At 31.3% G+C, this 14,299-nt stretch overlaps 2 protein-coding genes across 2 annotated transcripts; both read left to right on the top strand.

Moving 5' to 3' along the window:
- Positions 1-524: 524 nt before the first annotated feature.
- LOC114261600 (uncharacterized) lies at positions 525-1,784 on the top strand. The gene has a single exon (XM_028201882.2). It carries the CDS (start codon positions 626-628, stop codon positions 1,457-1,459), a length of 834 nt encoding a protein of 277 aa, XP_028057683.2. The 5' UTR covers positions 525-625; the 3' UTR covers positions 1,460-1,784.
- An 11,436-nt stretch (positions 1,785-13,220) lies between these two features.
- Positions 13,221-14,060, top strand: LOC145799407 (uncharacterized). Its single transcript, XM_082888983.1, has one exon. The coding sequence runs from the start codon at positions 13,221-13,223 to the stop codon at positions 14,058-14,060; it is 840 nt and encodes a 279-aa protein (XP_082745109.1).
- The last annotated feature ends 239 nt before the right edge of the window (positions 14,061-14,299 follow it).

A 14,299-nucleotide genomic window follows, 5' to 3' on the forward strand; every position in this document is an offset into this window, starting at 1 on the left:
GTGTGTTTGGTTTGAGTTTTCTAGGTTAAGTTTTTTGAAAATTGACTTTTTTGGTTTTCGTATTTTTTTATTTTTAGTGAATATTTTTAAAATTTTAAACATTTTTTTTACTTTTTTAGATGCACCTTACTTAGATGTATCTAAAGGTGCATCTAAAAAGTAAAAAATTTATGAAAAAATATTTTAAAAAATTAATAAATACATAAAAATAAAAAAATATACTGAATTCTTATATTTTTTTGTATTTTTGGTATTTAGTGAATTTTTAAAAGATTTTTTTTACAATTTTTTTTATTTTTTAGGTGTATTTATGTTAGGTGTGTTTAAAAAGTAAAAAAATTGCTTAAAATATTTAAAAAATTCAGTAAAAACAAAAAAACACGTAAAATAAGAAAATAGAATTTTTTGAAAAATATTTTTTAAAAAGTGAAAGGTGATTGTAATTATTTATTCATTTATTTTATTGTTGTTTTTTTTTTTTTTAGGTGTTAAATATTTTCCTATATAATATGCTCATCTAATCCCATTCAATCACCGTTTTTTCACTCAAATGGATCTCGTCACTCTCTTACATCTCTCCCTCCATTGAATTCCTCACTTCATCTTAGGAAGCTTCGTCTTCCTCATGGAGGACAAACCATGGGAATTCAGTTCCATTTCCGTCAAGCTCTTGGCCGATACCATGGACTTTCTCGAGAAAACACTTTCCTATCTCTCCTCTCTCTCCTCTGACCCTCTTTTCTCAACCATTATCACTCTATACACTATACTTCTCCTCTACTTCCCTAAAATTTTCCTGGGAATCGTTTTCTCACCAGTGCTGATCTCAACTGGAATTCTACTACTCACACTTCTCAGATTAGGAGCGATTCAAAGGGTCGAAAAGGAATTCAATTCCACCGAACTAGAACAAACCCATCATCATCATGATTCGACAGTCGAAGATCGCAAATGGGTCTCGATCGAATCAAATTCCGAGTCCAAAACGGAAATGGGTTTGGATCCGAACCCGTTTTACGCCGTATCGTTCGTCGAATGGGACGTGAGAGCACCATTAGAGGTGATATACGAAGTATACGAAGGCGAAGAAGACGAACAAAACGACGACGTCTTAGAGGATAAAGAAGAGAGATACCCATCGCTGTCGCTGTACTACCCGGAGTCCGACTCGGATAGCTCGTCGGACTTCGATTTTCCGGTGATCGGAGAGTGGGAGTCGCCGGAGAGACTGTGCTTCAGGTGGGACGAAGAGGACAGAGATGGGTTGATTGAGATTGAACTGGACGATGGGAAGAGAACAAGTGAATTGTTTCATTTCGAAGAAGACAATCTGATTGAGATTGATATATCTCCGGCGAGAATGATGCGTTTTCCGGCCAAAAATGGTAAATTTTCCGGCGACAATTATAGTAATACTAGGAACACAGAATCAAACACGAATGGGACACAACTCTTTTAGAAGGATAGATCCTACATGAAGTTTTCATAGGACTTATCCTTTGTAAAAATATTATGCGATTTCTGTGCATATAATTTAACTCATTAATTAAAAATGAGATAGGGAATTAATGTCTTTGGAGGATGAGGGGAAAAAAAGACGAGATTTTTAGGGTCTTGGGTGTTTTTTTTTTTTTCGGATTTGGATAAACAGACAAAGAGGGATTACTGTTGTATTACATCGTGGGCATGTACATTAGTCACTAAATCCAAGGATTTGAAGTGGATGAGGGGTGGAGAATGACTACACTTTTATCTTTTGTGAAAGAATTAAACAACTTTTTGGATGTGCCCTTATTGGGAGAAGAGAGTTAAGTAATTATTCAATTCAATTGTATTGGTGAAGAGCTCGATTTTAAGGAAAAGCTGTCACTGTTGTGCTCAAAGTATAGCATGTGTTTTTATTTGAGGTATATTATGATATTATTTTTATGATCTAAATTGTTCATATTGTAGGGTTTGTTGAGTGCTTCATGCATATCAAAAATCATATTAATCAGATATCAACAACTATATGATCGATAACCAAAAAAATAAATAATAAGTTTTTCTTTTGAGAAATAGCATAAACAATATGCGATTCGATCATATAGTTATTGATATCCGATTAATATGATTTTTGGTAGGCATGAAGTACTTAACAAACCCTACAATATTAACGGTTTAGATCATAAAAATAAGACCATAATACACCTCAAACGGAGGCACCACAATCACTGCTGTGCTTTGGGCACAACAGGAACCCTTGTTCCCGATTTTAATAGGAAAACGTTATAGGCGAGTATAAAGGCAAGTCTAATGTTGTGTTTCGTTAGAAAATTTAAGAACAAATTTAAAAAAAAAAGAAGAAATGATAAGAAAAATATGAATAAAATATATTTACATTTCATATAATTTTACATATATATATATATATTTTTTTTCTAAATCTCTTTCCAAATCCATTAATTAAACACAGCGTAAATTATCAGTGGTAGAATAAAATATAAAATAATATAATTACATTAGTTAAGTTATAATAAAGAATTTATATGTAAAATTTGAAAAAATCTAACAGACTTGGTTGTCATATATTTTTAAGTGTGAAATTGAAAAAAAAAACACACATTTTCAAATTGGTTTGAAATAAAGAGGTTTATAAATTTGGATGAGACTAATATACTTTTACCGCCGAGAGACTACTAGTTTAGAGAAATTTTGTAACTCTTGATTGCTGGGGGTTGGTCTTAGAATTTTGTATTGTTAGATTTTTTTTTTGAGTAGTTATTTGCTAAGTTTGATATACTAATTGTATTGATATTTGTAAAAATTGAAAATATTTTTTTAACGATTGACAGAAAAATTAAATTAATATTAACTTAATTCATATCAATTTAATTTTGCGTGGAAATCTGGATATTTGTTTTTATTTTTAATAATATTGTAAAAGAGGTGCATGACACTCGTTATCATTTTCTATTTGAAAGCTGCTGTGCTATTATTAATGGTCAATTTTCAATCAAGGATGAGGCCAGGCCTTTACCAAATGGCTAATTAATTAGATGGTGACTATGAACATTTTCATTTATTCATTTATTATTATTATTATTTTTTTAAGGATAGAAATGTTCTTAATGCACTGCTACCAGTGGCACCAAATATTAGTTTACATCCTAACACCAGGGTTTAGGTTTGGGTTAACTATGGGGAGCCCAATCTACTATTTTCTTATTAAAAAAAATACCATGGATTTTTTATTTCATTTTATTTTATTTTTTTGGGGTGAAGCAAATGGATAATCATTTGTTACAATAATAAAAGGTAGACCTTGAAAGAATGCGAGTTCGAGTATATTGACAATGATTTTATTCAAATAAAAGTAGGTCCAAAATGTTTCACAAATGAAGTTTTATACAGAAAATCATTCAAAATCATAATATTGAAATGAAAAAGATTAAAAAAAGATACATAATTGTAAATAGAAGTTCTTTAAGAAAATCCTGTTTATATAAATTGGTCGCTCTTTATTAAGCCTCCGTTTGGGAAGTGGGTTGGCTTTTTGGCTTTTTTGGCTATTTTAGCCTGAGCTAAAAAGCTTGGTTTGGGAAGGGCTTTTTGGCTTTTTGACTTTTTTGACTTTTTTTGTGAGAGAAGAAAGTAATGATTATAGGTTGGATGTGATGTTTTGTTTGTTATGGCTAAAATAGCCTATTTTGTTTTTTGTGGCTAAAATAGCCAAAAAAGCCTGAAAAAGCCCTTGCCAAACACAGGCTAAGTGTATATCTAATTTGTCATCCAAAATTATCCTTCATTGAACTCCCTCAAAACACTTTAGAGTTTGCAAAGGCACTTGAATTTGCATAAACAATATGAGATTTAGAGTGCGTGCATACCTCTTTAATCACATATTCACCCAATTTGTGACCTTAAAATTAAGTGCTAACACTCGATATTTTCTTTTTGGGTATGGCTTATGTCCAGTCCGGATCGGACCGTGCTGTTAGGCCCGTAGGGGCCCATCACGGGTCCCGTTTTGATAATCTGAACCGTTTAATATGTAGAAATCGTCGAGTACTATATGCCTGTAAAAAATCACGTTGATCGGATATCGATAGCTATGTAATCAAAACAGTTTTTTTGTCAACTGTTAATTTGTTCACCGTCTAATTTTTTTAATACGAAACTGATTTGATCATATAGCTATCGATATCCGATCAACTTGATTTTTTACAGGCATATAGTACTCGACGATTTCTACACATTGACGGTTCAGATTATCAAAACGAGACCCACGGTGGACCCCCACAGGCTCAACAGCACGGTCCAGTCCGATCCCCGACGGGACAGAAGCCATACCCTTTTTTTTTTCCCCTAAAACAAGTTGTCTATCCATTCATCTTTGTGAAGTTATTGGTCTTCTAATATATCATCCAGTCATGTGGTTACATAATAATAAGAGAATTTGACCATTTTTTTAACGAAAAAAAGAAAAGAAAAGAAAATAATAAAGATGGCATACGGCCAAGCTAAAAATCATTACTCAATAATTTTAATTTTTGGTTTGATGAGGGATGAAAAAAAATTGAGATAATAATGACCACATTTATGTGTAAAAAATTACTTGTTATCTCAATTGTCATCACTTTGTTAGTATAATAAGTTTTACCACTTATGACTTATTATTTGACAACCACACTTTCTCTCCCCCCTCCCCCACCCCTCCCAAAAAAAAGGAGAAAAAAGTAGTAACTTCTTTTAAACAATAAATTATGTAAAAGATAACTATAAAAGCAAAATAAATAAATAAAATAATTTTTTTTCGAAATAATGTATTGAAAAACCATTTTACCCTCATTTGTTGCATATTACCACAAAAGAAGTGAAAAAATAATATAGTCATTTTATCTAAAACTCTAAACAATTAAAAAACAAAACCACATTTTCAGAATTAAATAAACATTAAAAAAATAATTAAAGAGTATTTTCCAAACATAATAAGCTTTTCGGAAAGCATCAAAAAAATGAGAAGTATAAAAAATAATTACAAATTCATTAAAGTATAACACTCATTTACACAATCTAGTGCATAAATAACTTGTACTTTCATGATTTTATAATTATTTTTTCAACTTCTCATTTTTTTGATATTTCCTCTGACTGTTTTATTAGCAAATATTTTTTTAAAAAAAGTAAAAAATCAAAGAAAAAACTGTAAAAAAAATATTTTCCATACCAAACCTATGTATATTTTTAAGGGGAAATTACCCGCAAGAGGGAATTTGAAAATTTTATTAGATTTGTATAGAAAAGTATATAATTTTAGTTATTAATAATGATAAATTTATAATTATTTTTTAAGTTTTATATTGATTTGAAATTTTCTCTATTTTTAATTCAATACTTCAACATCACATGATAAATGAAATATAATTATTATAGCACTATTGTTAGGGGTAGTTACGAACTTATTTGTCAAAATGTCCTAAAATAAAATTAACACTATCAAAATATTTTTTTAAAAAATAAAATTTAACTACTTACACTTTGAACATCATATTTCAATGCAAATTAACATAAATAAACTAAAAATTAATCAAAACTCACAAACAAAAGTCAAAATGTCCAAACCATTTATCACTTTGATAAATTTATCAATATCATTACTAGTACTAAATAATCATTCCACAAATACAAAATATATCAAAAAAATTCATTATTAAAACAAGGGGCAAATAGATATAAATAAATAAAAACAAAATTATATAGACTGTGTTTGGTTTATAGATTTGGGAAAAGATTTAAAAATGAAAAGAAAAAACATATATACAAATAAATAAAATATAATTATATTTTATTTATATTTCACATATATTTTACATTTTTTTTTTCTCTTTACAAATATCTCTCTATATCTATAAACCAAATATAACTTTAACACTTATGAGTAAATAAAGTCAAATCAACAGGATATGGTCCCGCTGGTAATTATCCATATTTATATCCCTTTCCTACAGAGTGGACATCCCAGATGATGGGCTACATTAGCCCGATAAGCTCTAGGTTAGTCCAAAGTTTCCAAACTCAGTGCCAATTGATGGGCTAATTTGGGGAGGTTCTATTTACCCCCCAAAAAATCGTTAAATACTCCATATTTCTAAGTACATTTTTTCAATTATTTAAAATTTTATAGAGTACTACTATTAACACTTGTCAAAATTCTTTGGACCCCCTATTTTATAATTTTTTTTATTACAATTATACCTTAAAGTAAAATTACATTAAAAGACATTATTAAATGGAACACCCACCTATCAATAAGAACTAATACTCTATAATATTGGACCCCCACCCCCACCCCCACCCCCACCTCAAACTCCAACTATACGTATTCCATGTTTGTAAATCTTAAACCTATTACTTTTCACAACCAACTCATATAAACCCTAAATTTATTATTTTTCATAATCATCTTAAATCCTGAATGTGTCATCTTCATCACCATCATCAACGCTATTGAACTTGAAAGTCTTGCTTGAAGTATAATGTATACTTCATTACTTATTTCACTGTGTAGAGCAATGGAGGACGATGACAACAATTCTAGTGAGATCGGCGTTCCATTAATAAGTTTATCTGTCTTGTATTAACATTCTCGGTCGTTTTCGGTCGTTATTGTTTCGTTCGAGCTGTTCGGTACTAGTTTGCTAACTGTTAGAATTATGTTCAGTAATACAGTACTGAACATAATCCTTTCGTTCAATGTATAGGTTCCGAACATTAATGCAGATAGTCAGTTATGTAATTTTCTTTGTTAAACTAACATAGAATGAAAAATAGTGAATTGGAATGGATTTAAGTTATGTATTTTGAATGTATTTAATTCATGTTATTTTAAGTTGTGAATTGGAATGGATTCAAGTTACACAGTGATGAACAAATTTTGTTCGAACATACAGTGCTGATAGGATCATTATTGTTCGACAAAACAGTTCTGAACAAAATATATTTTTTCGGCTACACAGTGGTGAACAAATTGTTTTGGGCTACATTCAGAATTCTGATGGTGGTTCAGACGATGATTCTGATGGCGATTCAGACAATGATTCTGTTTTTCCTTATCTCGCAAACAGTTATGCAAATCTCGTAGAAATTAGAGTATCTTCGATCGATCTTAGCGATGACGAAGATACAAAAAGCAACGAAGAAGATGATGATGAGAGGATGAGAGAGGTTACTGATTCAGCGATACGAAGAGTGTTCAGAGAAGATGAGAGTCGTCGGAATGCTCCGTTGACAGCCGAGACGGCGACGAGAGTGATGGAGGGTTGGGGTCCAAGAATTCTATACTGGACCAAAGTTCCAAACTCTGAAGATTGAGTGAGTCAGGGAAGGAAAGGGATGAAAAATTAGGTGTGTGTGCATTTCATTGTGAAAATATTATGAATATGGGTAGATTTGGTAATAAGTGGGGTGTCCAAAAAAATATTATTAAAATTTAGGATTTAGAGTTGGGGTTCAAAGAAATGGGAGGTCCAAAGAATTTTGGTAGGTGCTAATAGCAGCACTCATTTTATATTACTCTGAGTGCACCATATAACTTTTCCGAAGTTACCCTTAATAAACCCAAATAATAAATAATAATCAAATTAAAAAAGAAAAAGTACTTGCAAACCTTTCAAACTGATACACAGGAGGCACCGACAAAAGACTCTATAGTCACAGTCACCATTGACAAACTTCATCTCACTGGCTCTGTTTTTTTGTATCTCTTTCTTCTCTTGCTATTTTGCTATAACAATTTGTTGATTACAGTGTTTGACAATTCTATTGCTAGTTTGCTATTCTAATTTGTTGATTACTGTGTGTTTGGCAAAATGCTTGAATTGGAAAACACTCTGCTACCTTGCTTGGCTTATCTCTTTTATTGAATTTGTTTCTATATTTTTTCACAATTTAAGTGTACGTGCATATAAAGGAGTTTTAAAAATATATATATATATATATATATATATTAAAATATTAAAAAAAAAGGAAAATAAAATTCAATTTTCAAAAGTAATTTAAACTATACTGATGGTGTAATGAGTTTTCTTTTATATTACTATGTATGAGTTTTCTTTGATATTTCTACTTTTCTGAATTTGTTATTTCACTGTTAAAAGTTTGAAACTCTTCCATTTTTTGCCTCGGCTAGATTACAGAGAATAGTTATGTTTGCAATGCTATACTGCTAAGGACAACTCAAATTAGGAAAATTTGTAACTAGAAGTGAGAAAAACTTGGGAATAAAATTAGATTGTACACAGTCTTACTTTCTGTTGACATTGTTTTGAACCTTATTCTTCTCTATTACCTATATATTTTTCTCTTTTTCTTTTCTCAGCTTTCATTCTTGAAAGTTGTTTTGACATCATAGAATACCTTCAGGAAAATACATCATGTATTTCAAGTTCTGAAAAAAAGTATTAATGGAGAGTAAGTATCTCAAATCTCAAATGCCAAATACATTGGTATATAGGAGTTAGAGTGACGGTTATTTGATTCAGTAATTATTGTATGATATACACTTATCTGCAATTAGATGTTTGTTGGCCGTGACTAGGTACATGAAGTCTCTAAAATGAGAAGTATAAAAAATAATTACAAATTCATAAAAGTATAACACTCATTTACACAATCTAGTGCATAAATAACTTGTACTTTCATGATTTTATAATTATTTTTTCAACTTCTCATTTTTTTGATATTTCCTCTAACTTTTTTATTAGCACATATTTTTTAAAAAAAAGTAAAAAATCAAAGAAAAAACTGTAAAAAAAATATTTTCCATACCAAACCTATGTATATTTTTAAGGGGAAATTACCCGCAAGAGGGAATTTGAAAATTTTATTAGATTTGTATAGAAAAGTTTATAATTTTAGTTATTAATAATGATAAATTTATAATTATTTTTTAAGTTTTATAATGATTTGAAATTTCCTCTATTTTTAATTCAATACTTCAACATCACATGATAAATGAAATATAATTATTATAGCACTATTGTTAGGGGTAGTTACGAACTTATTTATCAAAATGTCCTACAATAAAATTAACACTATAAAAATATTTTTTTAAAAAATACAATTTAACTACTTACACTTTGAACATTATATTTCAATGCAAATTAACATAAATAAACTAAGAATTAATCAAAACTCACAAACAAAAGTCAAAATGTCCAAACCATTTATCACTTTGATAAATTTATCAATATCATTACTAGTACCAAATAATCATTTCACAAATACAAAACATATTTAAAATGTATCAAAAAAATTCATTATTAAAACAAGGGGCAAATAGATATAAATAAATAAAAACAAAATCATATAGACTATTTTTGGTTTATAAATTTTGAGAGAGATTTAAAAATGAAAAGAAAAAACATATATAAAAATAAATAAAATATAATTATATTTTATTCATATTTTACATATATTTTACATTTTTTTTTTCTCTTTACAAAAATCTCTCTATATCAATAAACCAAACATAACTTTAACACTTATGAGTGTATAAGTCAAATCAATAGGATATGGTCCCGCTGGTAATTATCCATACAGCAATGATAGAGAGCCCAAATTTTCCAGGTTCGAATGGCTCGAATTGTCCAAAACGACGTCGTTTTGGACACAAAACAACGCAAAACGACGTCGTTTTGGTCAATTCGAACCATTTGAACCGCGAATATTGTGGCACCAAACATTTTTCTTATCCATATTTATATCCCTTTCCTACAGAGTGGACATCCCAGATGATGGGCTGCATTAGCCCAATAATCTCTAGGTTGGTCCAATTTCCAAACTCAGTTCCAATTGATGGGCTAATTTGGGGAGATTCTATTTACCCCCAAAAAAATCGTTAAATACTCCATATTTCTAAGTACATTTTTTCAATTATTTAAAATTTTATGTTACACTAAGTGTACCATATAATTTTTCCAAAGTTACCCTTAATAAACCCAAATAATAAATAATAATCAAATTAAAAAAGAAAAAGTACTAGCAAACCTTTCAAATTGATTTACAGGAGACACCGACAAAAGACTCTATAGTCATAGTCACCATTGACAAGCTTCATCTCACTGGTTTTATTTTTTTGTATTTCTTTCTTCTCTTGCTATTTTGCTATAACAATTTGTTGATTACAGTGTTTGACAATTCTATTGCTAGTTTGCAATTCTAATTTGTTGATTACTATTTGGTAAAATGCTTGAATGGGAAAACACTCTACTACCTTGCTTGGCTTACCTCTTTTATTGAATTTATTTCTATATTTTTTCACAATTTAAGTGTACGTGCATATAAAAGTGTTTTTTTTTTTAAAAAAAAAATTAAAATATTAAAAAGAAAGGGAAAACAAAAAATTTAATTTTCAAAAATAGTTTAAACTACATTGATGGTGTAATGAGTTTTCTTTTATATTACTATGTATGAGTTTTCTTTGATATTTCTACTTTTCTGAATTTGTAATTTCACTGTTAGAAGTTTGAAACTCTTCCATTTTTTGCCACGGCTAGATTACAGAGAATAGTTATGTTTGCAATGCTATACTGCTAAGGACAACTCAAATTAGGAAAATTTGTAACTTGAAGTGAGAATAACTTGGGAATAAAATTGGATTGTACACAGCCTTACTTTCTGTTGACATTGTTTTGAACCTTATTCTTCTCTATTACCTATATATTTTTCTCTTTTTTTTTTCTCTCCTTTCATTCTTGAAAGTTGTTTTGACATCATAGAATACCTTGAGGAAAATGCATCATATATTTCAAGTTCTGAAAAGAAGTATTAATGGAGAGTAAGTATCTCAAATCTCAATTGCCAAATACATTGGAATATAGGAGTTAGAGTGACGGTTACTTGATTCGGTAATTATTGTTTGATATATACTTATATGCAATTAGATGTTTGTTGGCCGTGACTAGGTACATGAAGTCTCTAAAAAACATTTGAGTATTACTCGTGTTCTTAAAGTGGCTCAAGTCTTTTTTATTCAAGTATTAAGAACTGAAAATAGTGTAATTCCACCTATTCAATTGAAAAGAATATATCATTGCATTGCAAAGAATTTGATGTAGTTGATTTATTTTACTTACTGTTTTCATGTTTTTTTTTTTTTTCCTTTTAAATTATATATATGATATATCAATTGTTAATTATTATATAGTTAAAGACCTTTAACTTGTTCCTGATTCATCTAGAACTGATTTTAGTCCTCAATCTGTCTTTACTGCCATGGCAAGTGGGTCAACTCTATACTCTGCTCGCTCAATAAAAATTAAAGAAGACAAAGGTTTCAGGTAAGTTGACATTCAGGTTAACATTGTGGATTGGTATTATGAATGGCCATGTGCCTCAATTTATTTTGGGTGTTGGTGGGTTTGTAAGCGAGAGAGAACATCATAGAGATAAAAAAGATAGAGCTGAAATTAACCATGTTTACAACCAACTTTTGTCATTAGCAATTAATACAATCTATCTTGTCTTAAGGAACTTCAGGGTGCTACCAAATATGCTTGTTTAGAGGTCATTGAGTAAAATCGTCACTTGTCTTGGCAAGCTAAAAGCAACTATCTTGTTTTAAGTAGTTACGAATTGTTTTAATACCATGTTACATTGACTTAGGTTGGGTGTCTGGTGTAGATATGATATTTGTCTAAATATCAAATTTATTTAATTTTCATGTTCAAGGACGCTAGGACATGGCTAGAGTTCATATTCATTAAAAAACTTGCTTTGTTTTTATAGGATAAAATGGTGTTAAAAAAGAATGTATATGTAGAGGCATTTTATGTTTATGTATATATATATATATATATATATATTTTATGACAAACTAGTAATTATCCTTGGTTTGGCTTGCCAAGAGAATACTAATCAATTGTCTAAAACTCACATTTAACAAATTATGACTAGTGAAAAGAAGCGTGCAAATTATATATTGGTGCTGTTTGGGAAGCCGGAAATGAGGCTATTATAGCCTCGTTTGAGAAAAAAGCCCAAAAGCAACACTGTTCACAGGTTTTTAAAAATAAAATAAAATAATAATAATAATAATAGGCTGCAGCCCGGACAGCGTAGGCACAGCCTACATTGTCACAACCTCACATGTCATCATCAACAGCTAAATTACCATTTTACCCCTTCACATCATTTTAAAAAATTATAATTCAGGGACAAATTTGTCATTTTAAATTCAAACATCATTTCAACACACTTTTCAATACAACAACTCAACTAAAAATTCATCTCATCTTCCCAAACACAAAAACTAAAATAGCCTACTAAAATAGTCAAAAAGCCAAATAGCCTACTAAAATAGTCACTTCCCAAACGAGGCCATTACAAATTACTTCTTGATACAACACAATTAGTTGATATCGTCTCTTTTTTAATTTGCTATTTGCTAGTTGCTAGATTACATTTTACAAGTTCAAAGGCAATTTGCTATTTGCTAGACTACATTGTTCTCTTTCGTTGAGAGTAAATTTGAAACAATGTTGTGCAAGTGGAATTATATATAGAATATAGCCTTTGAGTTAATGATAGTATAACCTTCAAGCTGTTTGCCTTCGAGTTAATGATAGTATACCCTTCTAGCCGTTTGCCTTTGAGTTAATGGTAGCACACCCTTCAAACTGTTTGCCTTTGCAAAGATCAAGTAATGCCTAGCTTTCTTTTTAGTCCTTTAGAGTAAGTACCATCGCTTTTGTAATTTGTTTTTTATTACTGGTTTAATTATTGTTGCCTCTATCCTTTGAAGTAGATATATTTTAGCCCTGAAGTGCATCAGAAGGTTTATGGGAAAGCAACTCTAGTTCCAAATAGGGAATCAAGAAGGTGGATCTCTGTCGAAAACAAAATAAGCTTCTTTTAAAAATGGGAGCCCTATTAAGAAGCACAAACAGAAGTCTCCCATTGAACTAGTAAATCTCAATTCATTTTTCTTTCATTTTGGTCTCACTTTTTTTTTTTTTTTTTGACATGACATAGTTGATTTATCATTGTGAAAACTCCATGGATACTTCAAACGGTATATATCTTGTTTTCCATGTTTAAACTAAGATGGTTGATAGGTATCTTAGCAATTATCTCTCCTCTCGTAGGAGTCCTCTCTTGTCACATACAAGGATAGCTTTCCTGGCGTAGGTGGTGTTTCTCTGGTTTCGATTGTAGGCCGGAATCTCTAGTGAGTGCTAATGGCGGATTCTCTTAATGATCTGGCAAGGTGGCACATCTTGACAGATGAGGAGGAAGCAGAGGTGGTGGTGGATGAGGTTCATATTCAATCTATGGAGGCGAAGGCGGGGCTTTGTCTGGTGGGTAAACTTCTCACTACGTGGCCATTCAATTTAGAGGCTTTGCAGTCTACTTTGACTGTGGTTTGGAGAGCCTCAAAAGGGGTCGTGTTCAAGACATTGGGTGATAACTTGTTTTTGATCCAATTTGGCCATATTGTTGATAAGAAAAGGGTGATGCTAAATAGCCCTTGGAATTTTGACAAACAGTTGGTGATGTTGAGAGAGTTTGATGAGGACTTACAGCCGTTGGAGATCACCTTCTCCACTATGGAGTTCTGGGTCCATGCATCAAATCTCCCTCTTATTAGTATGACACGGGCTGTGGGGGTTTTGCTGGGTAATAAACTTGGGAGGTTTGTTGACATGGAATATGGAGATTGTGGTTTTGCTTGGGGACGGACTCTACATATTCGGGTTGAGATCAATATTGACAAACCACTTCAGCGTGGTCTGAAATTGGCATTAAGTGGGCGGGAGTTGGTGTGGATTACGCTCACGTATGAGAAGCTCCCAAACTTCTGTTTTCATTGTGGTCTGCTTGGCCATAGTGTTCGTGATTGTGAGAATAAGATTTTGGGTGACAGTGATGGGGAGGGGGCAAGGTTGCAGTATGGGACCTGGCTCCGGGCTGAGCCAACAAGGGGACGGTATCAAAGGGACCACCAATATACCCAGGGGAGGGAGGTGGGATCTGAGGGAAACTCAAAAGTGAGGCCGGAGGATTTAGATGTGCCATAGGGTGGTCAAGGGGATGGTTCTAATCATTGTTTTGTTTCAGCGACGGCAGAAAAACGGAGAACAGAGAACGGAGAAGGAATCTTTGGGTAAGTACAAATCAAGTAAGGATAACTTTGATCTCCCAAACACCGGGATTGCATGTAACAGGGCGGATTTGGTGGGCTCAATTGTGGGTATAGGGGAGGAGATCTCTCTTTGGCGCCAGGGTCAGATATTCAAATCAAGGAAGGCTAGGTTGG

The sequence above is a fragment of the Camellia sinensis genome, chromosome 9, assembly GCF_055761805.1.
Source record: "Camellia sinensis isolate YWXY chromosome 9, ASM5576180v1, whole genome shotgun sequence".
NCBI classification, from domain to species: domain Eukaryota; kingdom Viridiplantae; phylum Streptophyta; class Magnoliopsida; order Ericales; family Theaceae; genus Camellia; species Camellia sinensis.

Coding starts and splice junctions, on each gene's coding strand:
- LOC114261600 (XM_028201882.2), top strand. CDS start 626: ATGGAGGACAAACCATGGGAATTCAGTTCCATTTCCGTCAAGCTCTTG.
- LOC145799407 (XM_082888983.1), top strand. CDS start 13,221: ATGGCGGATTCTCTTAATGATCTGGCAAGGTGGCACATCTTGACAGAT.